Source organism: Chaetodon auriga, chromosome 20, assembly GCF_051107435.1.
Source record: "Chaetodon auriga isolate fChaAug3 chromosome 20, fChaAug3.hap1, whole genome shotgun sequence".
NCBI classification, from domain to species: domain Eukaryota; kingdom Metazoa; phylum Chordata; class Actinopteri; order Chaetodontiformes; family Chaetodontidae; genus Chaetodon; species Chaetodon auriga.
In genome coordinates, this window is record NC_135093.1 from 15,096,418 (window position 1) to 15,115,054 (window position 18,637).

Consider the following 18,637-nt stretch of genomic DNA (forward strand, 5'->3'; position numbering starts at 1 on the left):
GTTACAGTGTGTATCCAAGTATGCAGCCTCTCAAGTTTGGAAGAGATAAGATATGAAGGTGAACTTTATTGATCCCCGAAGGAAAATTGGATCATTGCTGCAGTAAAGAGTAGAGGTGTTGGTACACGAGCGTAGAGGTGATAAAGGATATGAAAACTTAATAAAAAAGGGCTTGAAGGTAGCAAAGCATTGTTGTCCTGGACGTTTCCTGATGTTCATGAGGCTGTGCGTTGATGACGGCAGCCGTGGATTCATTTAGATTTGATTTTACAGGATGCCCGTGGGGAACGTGCTGTGGTAATGTAAGTTTCAGTGAAATCAAACAGTGTTCTGCTGGTCTGTCGCCGTGTTTCAGGTGGGAGGTCTAGCGTCAGAGAACGTTCGCTGGGCGGAGGCTGTGGAAAACTTCAAGAAACAGGAGAGGACTCTCTGTGGGGACGTCCTCCTCATCACCGCCTTCATCTCCTACCTGGGATACTTCACCAAACACTACAGGCTCCAGCTTATGGACAGCACCTGGAGGCCCTATCTCAGTCACCTGAAGGTGGGATACCTGACATGCACCTTTGTTTGGACTGCTTGTGTTTTTTCAAGTCTTTTTCAAGTTTTTGCTGCAGTACCACAAGTAGCCACTGTGCAGCTTTGTTGGCTTATTTACAATCTGTCTAATTGTCTGACTGTTTGTGTTTGTTGCCTATTCCGAATATAGTAAAGCAAAAATACGAAAATAAAATTGAAGTCGTAAGAAACCAGTTTTTCTTTCAGGAAGTGCAAGAAAGGCTCTCATCTTCTCCTTTTTAACTGCCATAAATACCCACTTTAGGAGTATTTTAATCCACAACTGAAAATGTGCAAACACATGGAGACCACATGAGCTGCAGTATGATCGGTCAGCATGGGCTGCTCAGGCTTCTCCAGCAAGTCTCTGACGCTGGGTGAGACAGCACGAAGCAAGTTGAAAAAACGCTCCGTTATCTTCTCCTTTTCAGCAGGACACACCGAGTAAAAACCATCTCCACTGCAAACCTGTTGCTTGTCACAATCACTGCTGTCTATCACAGTGACTGAAACAATGTAATTACCATCAGCCACTGATTGCATGGCAGTTGTCTCCTATTTTCTCTTACAGTCGCTCTACATTACAGAATGAATTAAAGAATTCAATACCCTCTAAATGTGGAGTGTGATAATATAGTAATGAAAGCATGATACTGCCTGCTCACTTGAAATACATGCCTCTGCTGTATCAATGGGTGAAATCAGACACTGAGCAAGAAAAACGGAAGCCCACTCAATAACCATCAAGGTTAACTCTTAACTCTGTATCACTGAAGCTGAGCATGAACCGCTTTTAAGACTTAACTGCAGTGGGAAAGATGATTCGAGATTCAAACTTACTCGTCGTCTGTAAGGTTCCCATCCCAGTGACCCCTGACCTGGACCCTCTGACCATGCTGACGGATGGCGCGGACATCGCAGCCTGGCAGAACGAGGGGCTGCCCGCTGACAGGATGTCCACTGAGAACGCCACCATCCTCACCTCCTGTCAGCGCTGGCCCCTCATGGTGGACCCCCAGCTGCAAGGCATCAAGTGGATCAAAAACAAGTACAGCGAAGACCTGCGTGTCATCCGCATTGGACAGAGAGGGTAAGAGGCGTTACGGTGGAACGTGCTCAGCGTCGTTTCTTTTGGAGGGGAGTGTTAGTTTGTCCTGCTTTCGTCCTGAAGGTACCTGGATGCCATAGAGAGAGCGCTGTCAGCAGGTGATGTGGTTCTGATAGAGAACCTGGAGGAAACATTGGATCCTGTTCTTGGACCTCTGCTGGGGAGAGAAACCATAAAGAAGGGCAGGTAAAGAACACTTCAGCCTTTTCAAAAGCTGCTTGTTCGTTTGTTTGCACTTTGTTCGTTAGGTCTGAGAGACAAGTGTACAAGACATGAGAGAGAATTTGTCTGAATACAACAAAACGTCCATTTAGCAGCGAGATTTCCGCTTCTCATTTACCAAACAGGTACATCAAGATCGGAGACAAGGAGTGCGAGTACAACCCCAGTTTCCGCCTCATCCTGCACACCAAGCTCGCCAGCCCTCATTACCAGCCGGAGCTGCAGGCCCAGTGCACCTTGATAAATTTCACAGTGACCAGAGACGGTCTGGAGGACCAGCTGCTGGCAGCGGTGGTCAGCATGGAGAGACCTGACCTGGAACAGCTCAAGGTGAGGAAGTGTCAGTGGAGGGGGAGAGAAACACTACCTCATACAGCTATTTAACAACAAAGAGCACCGTCAGACGCGTCTCTTTTCATCTGATATGTCGAAGGAATGTAAAAGTGAACCTGAGCAGATGTGAAAGCGGTACCTGTCACACTCTTCAGGTGCTATCAGAGAACAAACAACTGTTCCACGTTGGATCTTCGTCTGTGCAGGTGTAATTAAAAGAAACAGCCCGTGGAGTCGGAGGCCTCCAGAAGCCAGTCGTAGCACTCTGGCTCGTCATTATCCATCTTTAACGCTACGAAATGCTAATGCTAAGAAAACATTGTCTGTCTTTAAACATCACAAGAGGCTGCAGGTCCAGGCTCTTTGATTCCAAAACAATCAGCTGGCGCCTTTGATTAACAGCAAACTAAGTGGATGTGTGATAATTATGGGGCTTTGGGTCCCTCACTTAGGGAGACTGGGACACTGCACAGCTGTGTGTGCCTGTGTGTCTGTGTGAGTGGGTCTGAATTTGTCACTGCATGCACATGCTGCCTGTTTGTTCACGTGGCATGTGGAACATAGAGTACTCAGAAAATTAGATCACCACATTAAATGCGCGCTGAATCGTGTTTGTATGTGAAGTGTTTGTTTCAAATTATTTGGAATTTACCCCTTTTTAAGTATCTCATACATGCATATATGTAACAATACACATTCCTGCCAGCAGTTTCACACTATTCCACTAAGCTCCAGCGGTAACACAATGTGCCAGCAAAGACATGGAAAAAGACCCCTAGCTAGTTAACATGGATGTAAACAGTTCCGGATTTAAAAGATTGGATTTGCAGATGTTTTATGAGGAAGGAAATGCATTCAACACATTCATTTGACTTCTATATAAAGTGTGGCACCCAAACATTTCCTCTCTTTTCCAAATAAGGAATGTCTGCATATGGCTCCAATCGCATAAATTATCTTTAAACAATTCATTTTAACTTGCAGAACTCAGTCTTTGTTTGTCTTCCTGCACTGTCGCTGAGTGATGAACCTACAGAGGATCATCACCTGATTCTAAAGCTCCCCTCTAATGAGCTTTATAGTGAGTTTCATCTCTTCGTTTAGCTGTCCGCCTGCAACTTTCCTGTTTTGGTTCACTTCCACTGCTCTCATGGTCGCATATTTTTGCTGCTTGAGACCAAAAACAGATCTAAAATAGAGTGAATACTTGATGCCTGGTGGCCAGAAACACAACTCCAAATGAAGAATAATTTCTGTAAACATGCAAAAGTTCACCATATCGACTTAAAAGTGGTGATATGTTGATGTTCAGTTATTGCAGTTTTACGTATCTTGCAGTAATCACAGTAGAAAAGAGACGTACAGATGGCGTACAACCACAAGAAAAATCAACAATAGCATCGGCACCTCTTGTCATAGGTTGTCTGGAACTCTAGTGGAGGGATGAGCAGCATTCTTCCCAGAGATATTGGCCCGATCCCAGTGTCCACACTCACAGACTCAAGGACTTTGAGGTGCATTCCCACTAAGTCCGCCAGGGCTTAGGACTGTCCCACTGTCAGTGCACGAGGGCTCTGTCGCAGACCTTTAGAGCCCTTTATGCACACTTCGTAAGTCTGCATTTCTGCAGACTTTGCCTGAGGGAATAACCCACAGTTCTTCGCGTTGCGAAGTTAAACACGGGGGGAAGCCTGTTAAAAAGAAATGGTAAACACACATGGAAGGAACAACTAGCAAGAAAAAAGATGTGTGTGATGCCGCTTTGACAAAAATGATTGATCAATGACCTCTCGTCCATTCTGTAAAGCAAGGTCCTGGAAGACGGAAGTAAAAAGCCTAAAATAAAACGTCCCCAACCCGCATTGTATGTAACATGTTTTTCCATCATCAGAGTGTTGTGATATGTCGCAGAGTGCTGTCCCATTCCTATTTATACCATTTCCAGCACTTCCAGCCTCTCACACTCTAGCACTTAGCAGGTGACGTCAACTAAGTTCGTGAGAGTTCAGGGCGGTGGCCCTAGTGGGGATGTTAGGGTTGGACCGTTCCCTCATCTGGAGAACACCCAGAAGCTTTAATGAAAGCTAAGTTGGAAGCACGAGCATCCTAAATGATGATGGACAGTCGCAGAAGATAAAGTATTTACAGTATATCTGAATGTCAGGCATTGTTGCATCCATGAAGAATCACCCATAAAGGCAATAATCCAATAATCCTAATTCAAAAAAATCAAATTAACTTTTGAAGTGCTGGCAATTCACCATTGTGTCGCAGTCACCCAGGCTACTGTTCCTGAGACACTCTTCAATTTATCATCAAGCTCCTGGAATTGTGTGATTGTAGTCTTGATGCTATCCTCAAGGGAATTTCATCTGTTTCTTATCACTTTGGCAGACTCGTTTATGTTCACACACTCACATCCGCCTCTCCAAAATCAAAGGCCAGGCAGATAGGAGCTGCTTTAAAGGTGTGTTTTCTTTTTAATGTAAATGACTGTCTTTGTTGTGTGGCCCTTGGACCCTTGACTGCGAGGAGGAATGAGCTTTTGTTCCGCTCTGTTGATAAGCGTCACCAGCTGTAGCTTTAAGCTGTCATCGCCGCTAAGAGTTAATGGCCGCCTCTGTTCGCTGTGTACAATACAGCAGGCTCCTGGTGGCTGTTCGGACGACTTTCGAGGAGTAATGAGCGGCGGATACGACGTCCACAGTATGGCGTACGGCGCGAATGTAAATGTTCGTAATTAAGTGAAAATCCACTTGATCAAAGCTCCGGCGCCTAATGATGCCTCGCACTCGTCTCATCGACAATCTGCTCTTTTCATGTCAGCGGTTTGAAAAGCGTTGGCCGGTGGCGCTGCTGCACCACAGCAATTAGACAACGCACTGACACACTTCCACTGTTCCTTAAATGCGGCTCTTGTTAGTCAAGGGTAAAGGAAAAGCACGAGTCCCCCTCCATTCAGAATGCGTCTGGCTGACGGCAGTGTCTCCGAGAGATCAAAACACAAGATAATGTGGGAACTCTGTTAACGGGTCAGGCAGATTTACTCGAACACAATCCCATTTGCATTTTGATGGTTTTCTGGAGGTGTCCTTGTTTGCGTCGGGCTTCTGCAGGCTGTGCTTTATTCAGACCTGTAGGCTTTCATTCATGGACAAATCAGCATTTTTAATAAACGGCAGAAGAAGAAGAAGAAGAGAAAAAAAAAAAAAAAGAAAGCCAAAATGCCAGAGTTATTTTAAGCCTTACGTCCCCTCAGCAAAATCCAGTGGAGAAGAAGTGAAATGTGATTTAATGAAGCTTGATTAATTAGCATTTCACTGAGATCGGAGGGTGAGGAGAAAAAAAAAAAAAAGAAGAAGAAAAAACAAGATCTGGAACTCACTTATCATTTTAATTAACACTGAAAGTTGAAGGTGGAGGGGATCGCTGCGTGCACTCCCTGCACCTTCCCATCCAAACACAGCCCTTAGAATGAGGCGCTGAATGGCTTTTTGTTGTCAGTAAACAACCCGGACTGATAACAATCATTGGACTGATAGCGAAGTGCAAATTGGCTGTACCTGTTTATATTCTCTGAGTGACTCGGCGCCATTATACCTTTAATGAGGTTAGCGTCGTTACTGAGCCGTAAGATGACTACCGGGTGAAAGAGCTCTCATTTAACCGAGCCAAAGACGGGCTAAGGAGCTTAAAATGTCAAGTTGCCTTTTTGGAGTGAGCACACGGGGATAAGTCTACAACCTTTTACCACAATAACTACCCCCCCCCATGTACACGGCCTTGTGTGCGTTTGCCTTGTGTGCGTTTGCTCAGGCGCAATTCCTGCTCAGACCTTCGCCGTTAATGAGAACAAAAATGCTCCACTTCCCAAATTACCTTAACAGGGCTGCTCTGTGGCACTCAGTAATCATTTGCCTAAAAAAAAAAAAAAAAAAAAAATGATAGATGTAATATCTCATTTTAATCCCAATTAGGGTGTTCTGCTGACTGGTTAATTGTTTGTTTTCCAAAGCAAGGGTAATTACAAGCACATTGTGCCAGAGGAAAGCTAATCGTTAAAAACTGACTCATTATTTGATCCGCTTGGGAATGTTTTAGTGTGGATGGCGTTCTCCCTCGAGGGCCCTGAGTCTGGGCAAGTAGAAGGTCACAGTTGACTCACACAGGCAAATGTCCCTGGTTAAATGTCCACCACTCAAACTCATTCTCTACTTTTTTCTTTCTCTCTGCTTGAAGCGCACGCATGTCAGGTTTTTCTTTAAAATGCCACAAATCACGTCATTTCTTCTTTTTTTTTCCCCCCCCCTGTGCAGTTTTGGCAGAGGGGAACTTTTCAACGACAGAGCGGTAACAACGTCAAACTCAGAGCGTGTAGATTTAACAAGGCAGAGGCTCAATTAGTTTTAACAATGGTGTAAAATACCTCTCATCACCGCAATAGGAAATACTGTCATAAAGAGAGCAATTAAGCAGTGTGATCTCTTAAACTATCTACTCCCCCAGCGCGATCTGAGCTAAGTATGTCTTTTGTCATGGGAACATTATGCCACAGGGAGGAGGAACAGCTCCACCTCCACTGCCCCCAGCAGCCTCCCCAGCTCCCCTGGTGATTACACGAGGGGGGGGGGGGGGGGCAGAAACAGCACCGGCAGAAACGCATTACCGCTGTCTGTCAGGGGATCACGCCACTCAAAGACCTCCAGCTATTATCAGTCACCAGCAACACTGGAGCAGGCAAATCTCGCAACAGCCCACCCTCCCGTAATTCCGACAATTCAAAGGTCACGGAGGCTTCTGTAAAGGCAAACTTCAATAAAGCAAAGTCATTATCGAGCAGAAACAAGGAGCTACAGCCGAGTATAATGAAGGACAAAGCAGGATGAAGCAATAAAGAGAAGTAACCGTGCCCCGTCGACTTTGTTCTCCCAGTGCCCCTCAAACACCGGGCTTTGAGAAAGTGAAAGTTTCTCTCAGACGCTTGTTTTTTTTTTCAGCCAGAACAAAGACAGGAAAAAAAAAAAAAAACTGTTGGAGTTCAAGCTTTATTAGAGGACGCGGTGCACTAATCCATATGGTGAGCTGTGAGTAAAACCCATTATTTCTGAGCTGGCTGTGTATGTGTTTGTAGTCTGCAGGATGCCTGTATTGGTTCATAATTGAATACTTATCAGGTGATTCATAGATGTGAGTGTGTGTGTGTGTGCAGTTCACCATCAAAGTTACTTCCCCTCTTTCTTGAATCAACGGTCTCATCACATTGAGGGTTAGGTCACCAGAGGTTTGATGTTGGCAACCAGACGGAAGCTGGCTAATCCAGCCCCGAGCCCTCTCTTCATGGGTCTGGATGGCCAATGCAGAGCATATTGATTAGTTCTGCCTTTGAGGTGCCCTTCAGTATTCATGTCCTCGTATTGACCCACACCTTGAACTTCTCCCACCGCCTCAGATTATGATGATAAGGCCAGAAAAGAACCTGACAGCGAGCAGCTGGCGCGGCTGAGAAATCCTCTTGTTCAGATAAACTCCGCAGATTACACGGAACCTGTCAAGTGGAAGTTTGTTCTGTGTTTCTGTGTTTATTAGTCCGACCTGACGAAGCAGCAGAACGGTTTCAAGATCACCCTGAAGACGCTGGAGGACAACCTGCTGTCCCGTTTGTCCTCAGCCTCAGGAAACTTCCTTGGAGACACGGAGCTGGTGGAAAACCTGGAGACGACCAAACGCACCGCCGCCGAGATCGAAGAAAAGGTCCTGTTCTTTTTTTATCTTTTCAACTGTTTGCATTTTTATCACCTCTACTCCTGTTGTTACCGGGTGAATAAACCCAGTCCCTTGTGTACAGTGTAGTAACTGGTCATGTCGGCTTTCGAGTCAAGCAGTCCCTGCTGACCAGTTTTCACTGTAATTACCAAGTAAATGCAGTGAATTTTACAGTGTATAGTCTATCACCAAAATACATTTTATTAAACAGAAAACAAAACATACATCTCAATATTAGCCAAAGTTAGAGGCTTCTGGATAAATATAGGTAAGCCTGGCTATCATGTTAGCCAAATCCAGCTCCAGATCCATAACACTAACTTGAGTTTATGGTTCAATCCCTGCACACACTCAGTGCATCATTACTGAAACTTTACCACACCATATCACTTGAAGCGTACCGCAGCAGCAGCAGCAGCCACAGCCTCGGCCCACGAGCTTGATATCCCCTTTGAAGCAATACACATAGTACCCTCATATCCACAAGGCTACAGAATATTTCTGTAGGAATTGTGAATTTCCCATTTTCTGGTGTGTGAAAGTCAGTTCATTATGTCTTATATCAAAGTCTACAGTCATTGTTTCAGTAGGAGTGTCACACAACATTTGGCTCTTTTTTTATCTAGCTATTGTAAAAAGATCTAAAGCACTGCAGTGTTCCGTCTGGTCAGTAAAACCAGATCATGTCACCTCAGCGGAGAATCACAGCTTTTTCCGATCCTTCAGGCCACTTTACTGCATCACGATGTGAGCGTGTGCGCTCTGCCGTCGACGAGATGAGCGCTGCCTCGCAGATGTTCATTCTTAAGCATAATTGCGCAGGCATTTGCCGATAAAAAAAAAAAGAAAGAAAAAAGAAAAGAAAAACAAACAAAAAAATAAAAAAATAAACGGCACATAATTGTCGTGTTCCACACAGTGTGAGAACATTTTGGCTGGAACCGTGAAATTGGAATAGCTCTGCTCTTCACTGGAGGGTGTTTTATTGGCTGGTGCGCAATTTCATCATTAGCTGATTGATGAGCGTATGAATATCTGTGCCGATGTGATCTTGTGTCTGTGAGTGCGATTCCGTTTTGTGTTTGCGCTGTCTTCACTGTAGGTAAAAGAAGCCAAGGTGACAGAGGCTAAAATCAATGAGGCTCGGGAGCACTACCGGCCAGCAGCAGCACGCGCTTCCTTATTGTACTTCATAATGAACGACCTCAATAAAATCCACCCCATGTACCAGTTCTCTCTCAAGGTAGCCTCACTATTTACACGCCATGCTTCCTGCCCGCCTCACGGGCCCTCACTGAGACCCCTCTTTACACTCATTCCTCTGTTCCTCTCCTCCTTCCTCCATTTGCTCACCATGTTTTATGCTCTTTGCCCTGCTTTTATTGTGTTTGTGGCTCCCTAATGTGGTTATGTAGAGCGTAATGTCTTTCATATTGTCAGCCAGCGAGCGCTGAGAGGAGGCAGCCTGAGATATGGTTTGCAATCACTCCCGACTCCGCAGGTAGCTGCCCTGGCCCGAGTTATTTCCCAACATAATCAAATGAAAACACATACAGCGTGTATATACCTTTGACCTTGTGAGTGAAATGAAATATGTTATAATATGTGTTCTTTACACGAGGTTAGAGCAAAGTGTGACTCTGCTAAACTGACAGAAATGACACCAGAGCACACAGAGTAGAATATAATGGCAATTATCCCATTTCCTGAGTTACATTTCAAGTTCCAGTCACTCCAACAGCTACTTTTTCAATTAGACCTCAATCTGCACCTTTGGTTATGTATGTAGAATCCACACATGCTCTGCTTGGTATGGTCAAGAAATTGATCTTTGCAAGCAGGAGAAGGTCATAAAGTGAAACTTAGGAATCATTTCAGGAGTGACTGAGCTACATTTTCTCTGTTAACAGCCTATTTAAAGAACGCATGTAAACTGTAGACACTATATACTAGCAACAGCCAAGGTTTCAAGGAGAAGGCATTATTCTGTTTTTTTTTCTTATTGTCATCAAATCCCATGAAAAGACCAAAACCAACAATGTCTTAATCTTTCTCTCAAGACTCTCTGACCTCAGTTTCCCTCAGGTCCACACAGCTTCTTAGCATCTTTTAGCTTCTTGTTTTGGTTCACTCTCACTGCGCTCATCGGCCTCGTTTCCAGCAGCAGCAGGCAGCTGTTTATCGGTGAAAAGGCTCTGCTGAGCCCTCTGCGCACTAACTGGCCAGCATCAAACAGCAGACCAGCTGGTGAACACAGAGAAGCATGTCACAGCTAAAGAGACAGATGTTTTCTCTGTGAGCTGGTGGAGACCAAAACGAAGCTAAACGGAAAATCATTGTCAGCCAGTGTAGCAGTAGTGGTAGTTAGGGTTAGACATAATAACACATCATGAATACTTAACTCAGAACACATTTCAGTCAGTTACAGTCAATGACTTCTCTCTATATATAGCCAAAGTACTATTGTATACAGTTATACATACAATATTAATAATATATCATTTCATTTATTGGTTTCTATTTTGTTGACTTTGTGTTACTCTATATCCAACAATATTGTTACTTTGCTACTTCCAACGCTTCGCTGTGAGACGCTGAGACAGTACTGAGTGTTGTGCCCGCTCCTGTGCGTCCTCAGGCGTTCAGTGTGGTCTTCCAGAAAGCCGTTCTGAAGGCTGAACCAGACGAGGCTCTGAAACAGCGGGTGTACAACCTAATTGACAGCATCACCTCCTCAGTTTTCCAGTACACCACCAGAGGCCTGTTTGAGTGTGACAAGCTCACGTACATCGCTCAGCTCGCCTTCCAGGTAGGGATGGAAGTCGGTTTCATCTTCTGCATGGTTTGTTTTGAGAACAAGCTTGCCGTTGAATCGGTTGCTCCTGAGACCAGCAGCCCTGTTTGGATCTAATCAAGTGGAAAGGAAATGTAGTTTGTGCTGAAAATACAACATTTCAAAGTCCTTCCTGTTTGTTGTGTCCCCAGATCCTGCTGATGAATAAAGAAATAAACCCTGCAGAGCTGGACTTCCTTCTGAGATACCCTGTCCAACCAGGTGTAACATCACCAGTGGATTTCCTATCTAACCACTCCTGGGGAGGGATCAAGGTACAGCGAGAGGCTGAGATGGCTGTATTCCTGCCACTGCTGAAATGTAATGACAGCGGAGAGGGGCTGAATTCTTGTTGTGAAATGCAAAGGGGCACCAGCAGATCAAATTTCTTCTCAGTGTGCAGTCAAACAGGAAGTGGGCGATGCTCGAAGCTCGGTGGTTTGAGACGTCGTACATCACCTCTGCGAGTGAAATCCACCGATTGTGGCAATTCCAATGACATGGCGGTCAATTAGAGCGCGTTCTGACATCCACCTGTAGACTCTGCCATCCCCTAGAGGGGAAGTTAGTATCATCCCTCTGCACCCTCTGGTGCTACCTTGTAGGGAGTGACGAGGTCAGAGCCAAGATGTGAAAAATTAATACTGTAAACAGTTTCATTTCCAAAGACTTGAACAAAACCCTCCAGCCAAGATCTGTACAAAACGGCAAGATAAAGTTGTTCACACCATCCTGAAATAGGTTGCTCCTTCATAAAGACAGAACCCTCCTCTTGAGATTGAGAGAGATGTATTAAAAGGATGCATGAGGAGTGTTAAATGGTACGTCAGCTCTATCTTTAGAACCCTCTCTTTTCGAGACATATCTCGAGAAACAGTCTCCACGAGTGAAAGATTTAATTGACTCCTATGTCTTTTTCCGAGCTACGTTTTCCTCCAGCCTGTCATGTATGAGAGGCCTGACTGAAATCCACAATTTCCCTCAAGTTATTTGAGTACTTAGCTGCTTTATGCCTGTGTGTGGAGCTGCTTCCTGTGATGCAATTTGTGCAGCCCGTTCTCCCAGCAACAACTTTGCATTAAACATGCTGCACTTAAAAGAGCTGGCAACGTAATTGAAGTCTGTTTTCTCTGTTTCAACCCAAAGCTCCGCTCTGCTGCCGTGTGATTCTCTGGGGCCAGGCTTAGCTCTGTGACCCCAGTGCGTTTTAACATTGAAAGGGCACTAGAACGAGCTCAGTCGCTGCTCTTAAAGAACAGACGTCTGGCAGCGCGGTCCTGTGGACGTCAAGCAGCAGAGGTTCCCTCTCTTGTCAGATCAGTTTAGCGGCAAACTAAACCCTAACGGCAGCATGTTTTTTTAGCCTCCTCTGCTCATGAATTTTTCAATCTGTACCGCCTAGAATATTAACTTAACCTAAACCCCTCCGAGGGTTTGGAGACGGCCTTTCCCCCAACTGCACTCAACTTACCGTGGTTGTTTAAGGCGCCGCTAATCAAATTCCGTCACTCGATTTTCTTATCGCAGTTGGAAACATAATCAGCTGGAAAGCTTTAAAGGAGGATAAGATCCTCGATTGTTTTGCCCCTCTTGATGATATTAGCAGAGCCGGGGTCCCGAGAGACCCAGTGCATTCTCCCTCATCAGGCCTGAGAGGTTGCCAACTGCCTGTAGTAATTAAACACACTGAGTCGCAGTGTGTGCTGAGCCTTGTCGTCTCACTTTGCCCTGCCACCTCATGCCCAGTGGTGAGTGTTGGTAGAATGCTGTTTTTCCGCGACATCTTGTCCTCTATGTGTCTGCCATGGGAAAGTTTCCGGACAGTACTTGTGGTTTATACAGTGCAGGAGACAGCGTACAGGAGACATACTGTATGTGTGTGTGTGTGTGTGTGTGTGTGTGTGTGTGTATACTTGTCTGGGAGTCTACCTGTTCGAGGCTGCACCGCGTGACACCGCTGTTCTCCACAGATGAGATAAGACATTTGTCAGCTGGGGCATCGCATGAAGCCCCTGCCAGTTCTGCAACGGATGCATCTTCAGTCCTCCCCAACCCCCCGTCCCGTTATGAAAGGGATCGTGTTTACTCAGCATTTCTGTTTGAATAAATATCATTTATATAGGCATGAGGAAAGATAAGCAGTCCTCGCTGTTCTTTTTTTCCACCGACTTCTGCAAACAAAGTTAGTCCTTGTGCTGTATATTGTAATGTGCATCGCTGATCACAGAGTCACTTTTGTTTCCCCTCCCCCCCGACCACCAGTCCCTGTGCTCCATGGAAGAGTTCAGGAACCTGGATCGAGACATCGAGGGCTCAGCCAAACGATGGAAGAAGTTCGTCGAGTCCGAGTGTCCAGAAAAAGAGAAATTCCCACAGGAATGGAAGAACAAGACCTCACTCCAGAGACTGTGCATGATGAGGGCCCTGAGGCCTGACCGCATGACGTACGCCGTCAGGTGAGGAGGGGAATCACAGCTTGCCCTTTGCTCCGTGAAGGATCTGTGCTGTTTGGTGAAAGGGGAAAGGTTAAACATCTTAACCTCTGACTTACAGTTTGAGTTGACAGGGCACCTGTGCTCACCGCTGCTGTGCTTGTGTGCTGTTGAGAGGAAGGAGCAATTACACAGCTCTGCAATCAATGAACCTCATTATTAAACAAGACTATAGAAAAAGCCGCCAAGCCCTGTGTCTGAAAATGTCATCTTATCAAAGTTGGACCCCATTTCCACCCGGTATTAACACGCAATCTCTACCTGGATATGTCATCTGGATAATAGAACACAAAAAAGGGCTAAAACAAAGCAATGCCTAGAGCGAGCTTCCAAAGCTGTTCGGCCATCCGACATCCGATACTGGTGCCTTGACGTCCATCAGGTGGCCAGAAGCACAACTCTAAAGAAATGTTTCTTCAAGTAGCAAAAAAATTAAAATAGTAATAATTAATGCAGGCTTAAATGCAGCATGTTTGATGTTATGAGGCAGTGCGGGATGATGGGAGTTGTTGTCTTCACTGTTAAATAACCACCACTGCTGCTTGGAAATCTGTGACTCAGGCAAAAATCAGGTTGACAGATAAGCAAATGAAAGTACCATTAGCTTGAGTGAAGTTACAGGTTTCACTGTGTTTGAACATAGTTGGAGGCATTTGGGGTAATGAAAAATATACATCATAGGTTTAGTCGTTTTTAGACATTTGAATGCGGGAATGTTTTACCTTTAAGAGAAATAAACACCCAACAAGTCACACATTCAAGGCGAATGATGACGCATCACTTCCCTTGACCTGCGTATATGATTTTCATATTGACATCTGTTCACGATGGGGGCGGAATAGAGAGAATTAAGTGCTTGTTAATATCAGGTGTGAATACAAACGCCACATGATCAACTTGTAATTCAGGTAAAGCGTCCTAAATCAGATTGTGTGTTCATAGCAGGTGGGAATGGGATCTGGATGACAAACAGCCCTTTCGCTTACAGACTAGTATCAAACAGGCTTTAAGCAAGCTGGCTGAGTTATGAGGTAGACCTCTATGGTATGCGTCACACATAACTGAAGCTATTTATTGATACAACAGCAGAGTTTGCTGCACAGGATCATTAAAGCATCTGAAATTCAGTGTTTAATTGCTTTTAATTTGAGTCATCCATCACAATATAATTTATGTGAGCTTTGTATCTTCAAATATTCTGCCAGCGAGGGTTTACGTATAGAAAATTTGGAATGTTTATCTATTAAGAGTGAAACCGTTCACTTACTGTTAGAACAGCAGTGAGAAAATCATTATTTTTTTAAAAGCTGGAGGATTTAATCCAAAGAGGTTGAAAAGAGCCGCTGACAACACGGTCGTGACTCGAGTTAATGTTTTTCCATAAGCAGCCGTCTGCACAACGCGCTGCGCTACAGAAGATTCCCCCTCTTCAAGTTATTCAGCTTGTCGGTCAAAGATAATAAAAAAGTCTTGAGGAGAACTGAGTCGTATTCTCCCCGCAGAGACTTTGTAGAGGAGAAACTGGGGAGCAAGTATGTGATTGGCAGATCACTGGACTTCGCCGTCTCCTTTGAAGAGTCGGGTCCGGCTACGCCCATGTTCTTCATCCTGTCTCCTGGAGTTGACCCTTTGAAGGATGTGGAGAAACATGGTAATACCCTCGCTTGTTTTATCTTTAATAAGCCATAAAATTCAGCCTCCGAGTGCGTTCTGGACTTTTATCACAGCATACATATTGCCAGTCATTTCTTTGTCGTGGGAGCGTACTGGATTTTTGCGGAACAGCCTATTGAAGTCAAGTGCAGGCGTACCTGCATGCATGATTTCCACTTTGATTCTTACTGCATAGGATTATCAGTCAGAACAGCAGTCATCCCAACACATCTGCTATGTGTCTCTGCTGTGATATCAGCCATCACTGCCAATGCACAACAGGCTCTGGGTAGATTGAAGGGATTATACTAAAGGTCACGAATATATGAGATGACACCGCTGGTGTATTAGGGGCAGCAGAAAGTAAATGTCATTGCTTTTGGAGTTACTTTACATTTCTGTATGAATAATGCGGATGGCAGCAAGGACGCGCTGTTTTGATTTTTGACCACGAATATGCCAAAAGTCGAAGCTTTTGTACTGACCTGGAACGGGGCGCCATCACAGCCTGACACTTTTGAATCTGCTGCCAAATAATTCAGTCCGTGGGTATTTGAAGTCGGCTCCATGAAATATTCAGATTTCGGGGATTGTATCAGTTTGCCGGAACAAAGAGATTTCCTCAGTGTCTCCGCTATGACCGAGTCACTGTACGTTTTCGACTTTCGCTGTAATTGTATTCAAATAAGTCATGATTGATTTACTGCTGTCTGATTTGGCTGTCTTGGATTTCTGTCTCTGCTTGAAAGCCCCCTCTTGAAGAAATGAACCCACGCCGTATTCACTTCAACACGGACAGTCAAATGCTGCTATCCAGAATACACAGTAGAATACCAGTAATTGTGCTCCTCTGCCTCATTTTCACAAAGGATCCCAGGCAGCAGGTGGTGAAATCAGCCGACAGACCTTTGGCCCTGTGCGGAATGCGCCATCCTCTCCTAATACGATAAGAGGGAGCACTCCCACTAGAACTGCCTGCGAGGGGTGTGATTATTGATTATCAACACCCTCACTTGGAGCGTAGTCAATCACATCAAAGCTAAAAGTAACCAATCGCTGCTTCTGCACAGAGCGCGTGGTGATGATGGGTAGCAGCAGCCACATTACACTGAACCGCAAAGAGGTGCTTTTCCATTATAGCTGTGACTATTGGGTTTCTCATTGGTATTAGGCTTCAATTAGATTTTCATTAGATAGATGATGTGATTTTGTATGCTCTGCAGGGGACTAATATCCCTGAGACAAAACCTCGCTATCTGCTCGGTTTCAGGTTGGATTTTTAATGAAAGCGGCAGAAATAATTGTATTGTTCGAGCTAAATTTCCAACTCGAGGTGGGCGAGTAAAGCTGAGTCATTGACCTCGTGCTGATGATGATGACCTCGAACGCACACCGCGACTGGAAAACGCCCACTTTTGTTTCTTCGATGAGAGATGTGAAGATCGTTATCACCGTCGAACGGTTAAAATGGTTACAAAACGTAGATAAGGCGGCTTTGGAGGAGATCGTGTCACATGGGTGTTTTTGTTTGAAATGCTGCTCATGTGCTCTCTTTCAGGGAAGAAGCTGGGTTACACCTTTGACAACAAGAACTTCCACAATGTTTCTCTGGGTCAGGGTCAGGAGGTGATAGCCGAACAAGCCCTTGATTTGGCAGCAAAGAACGGCCATTGGGTCATTTTACAGGTACAGTGTACACAGGCACAGACAGAAGCACCTCACCGTGGTTTTCAATTTACTGTCCGACGAATGCTGCTTTGTTTTCATGAGCACAGTCAGACAATCACATTGGGTAGATCCAATTATAGTTTGCGGTATTTGAACAATATGAAATATGTGAAATGACACTTCGGTATGATTGATTAAACACTGAATTGCAGCATGTGGTAAATCCCATTCACCTCACACCAAAAGTGGCAAATCATAAAACATACAGTTGACATAAAAAGTGACATAGAGACACTCACGAAAAACAAACACGCGTATCTCAAGCACATTTTGCGAAATGAATGCAGGGTTCGTTTTGTTTCAGGGATTTTTTTTTTTTTTTTTTATTAAGGACTGGTTTTAGCTGGCATGTCCTTTATCTGTGCATGGTGTGAATGAGGTGTATTATCACATTGTTTCTCATTGCAATGGGATGTTTGCTTTCCTCCCAGGTTTGTCTGCACGGAAAAGTGAATTTAATTTTCTGCGGAAATTTCCTAACTGAAAGGGCCGCGGCATTATACAGTACAATATCTACAGCCCCGGTGTCTGTTCTCCTCTTATCTGGAGGGCAAGGCTGGCGTTTGCATTTTAAGTGGAAACCTTGGTGGAATTCTAATGGGAAGTATCGACAGATATGAACCGCAGACCGGGCACTGCGGGACACCCTTTTCTTTTAATTCACACAGCTGGTAGAAATTAAAAAAAAAAAAAGACTGGGACGCCATCACTCTCTGCTCCAGACCCAGGGTAGCAAAGACAAGCAGTTGTTTAATTACCTTTGCATAAGATACCCGATCGATAGGCTTAAAAAGGCCTTGTCCCCCTGGCAACAAACCTCCCACTCGCTTTATCATCGGCTGTCTGTTTGTCTGCCCGCTGAGAGCCACCCCTCTGGCACTGAGGGAAATGGAGGGGAGGGGAGGTATCATATTCTTGTCTCTTCCCTGTTTTTACCAGCAGCCTCCTTCTCCTTGGTACAGCACTCCATCCTCTCTCCTCTGTGCCTCCTCCCGCCCTCTCATTCATGTAACTTCCATACTTTGGTCTTATCATTTTCTCACACCACATCTACCCTCTTATCAATCCTCACGTCCTCCCACCTTTCCGACAAACCTGCTACCCCCCCCCACCTCCACCAACTCGTCCCACAGTCCACCTTTACTCTCCCGCTGCCAGGCCCGGCTCCATCAGCGGAGGGCCGGGTCAATGGCAGGTTCCCCTTCACTGACGGGTAATTATGCAGCAGAACAGCAGCTCCCGCTCAGATGGGCCTGGGAGACAGAGATGCAGAAACTTTGAAAGCGGCCCACTGGGAGGAAGGAGGTGTGGGGGGAATGGAGAGGCAATCAATCGGGCAGATTGGAGTTGAATATCCCACATCGGCCAGGCAGTGGGAATCGAGTGGCCTAAACCCGCCATCCTCTTTGCACATTTACTGCGGAGGCCACCCCATTTGCCGGCGCCGGCAGGAAGAAAAGCAGAAATGAGAGAAAGCAGGAGAGACAAATTGATGAAAACGCTCCCTCGATGTCCTCTCTTCACTTTACTTTGGAAGGAAAAGACAGATAGCTTCTGCAGTCTTTTGAAACGTCAGTATATCACACATTCCTCTTTTATTATTATTATTATTTTAAGAATTGGACAGATTCATTTTAAGTATTGATGGAGAGATCATCTCTTTTTAACCCGCATGCATGGCAAGGAGCACATTAACCAGCTTCAGACACATTACGAATATCAATATTGTGAATAAGTGAATTATCTTGCATTTTATACTCTTTATGACAGAGTTGCACCATTTCCGCGACTGTAAATTCCACTTTCAAGTTTGCTGCTGGATAATGTAATAACAGACTAAACCAGCAACATATCACATAAGGAGAAGGTCAGATTGGTGGAGGGAGCTGCAGCAGCAAACAGCATCGGCATGTGTATTAGCGGAGTGACAGTGAGGAGTGTCGGGTC

General features: G+C 45.1%; 1 protein-coding gene across 1 annotated transcript in view; it reads left to right on the forward strand.

The window, feature by feature from the left end:
* dnah9 (dynein, axonemal, heavy chain 9) overlaps positions 1 to 18,637 on the forward strand; it is a 113,876-nt gene that overhangs the window by 75,198 nt on the left and 20,041 nt on the right. Inside the window, exons 60-70 of the mRNA XM_076759636.1 lie at positions 356 to 544; positions 1,413 to 1,648; positions 1,730 to 1,852; positions 2,014 to 2,218; positions 7,808 to 7,972; positions 9,087 to 9,227; positions 10,623 to 10,793; positions 10,970 to 11,092; positions 13,080 to 13,273; positions 14,812 to 14,960; positions 16,521 to 16,648. Of these exons, the coding sequence (XP_076615751.1) occupies positions 356 to 544; positions 1,413 to 1,648; positions 1,730 to 1,852; positions 2,014 to 2,218; positions 7,808 to 7,972; positions 9,087 to 9,227; positions 10,623 to 10,793; positions 10,970 to 11,092; positions 13,080 to 13,273; positions 14,812 to 14,960; positions 16,521 to 16,648 (1,824 nt within the window). The remainder of the gene's footprint in view (positions 1 to 355; positions 545 to 1,412; positions 1,649 to 1,729; positions 1,853 to 2,013; positions 2,219 to 7,807; positions 7,973 to 9,086; positions 9,228 to 10,622; positions 10,794 to 10,969; positions 11,093 to 13,079; positions 13,274 to 14,811; positions 14,961 to 16,520; positions 16,649 to 18,637) is intronic.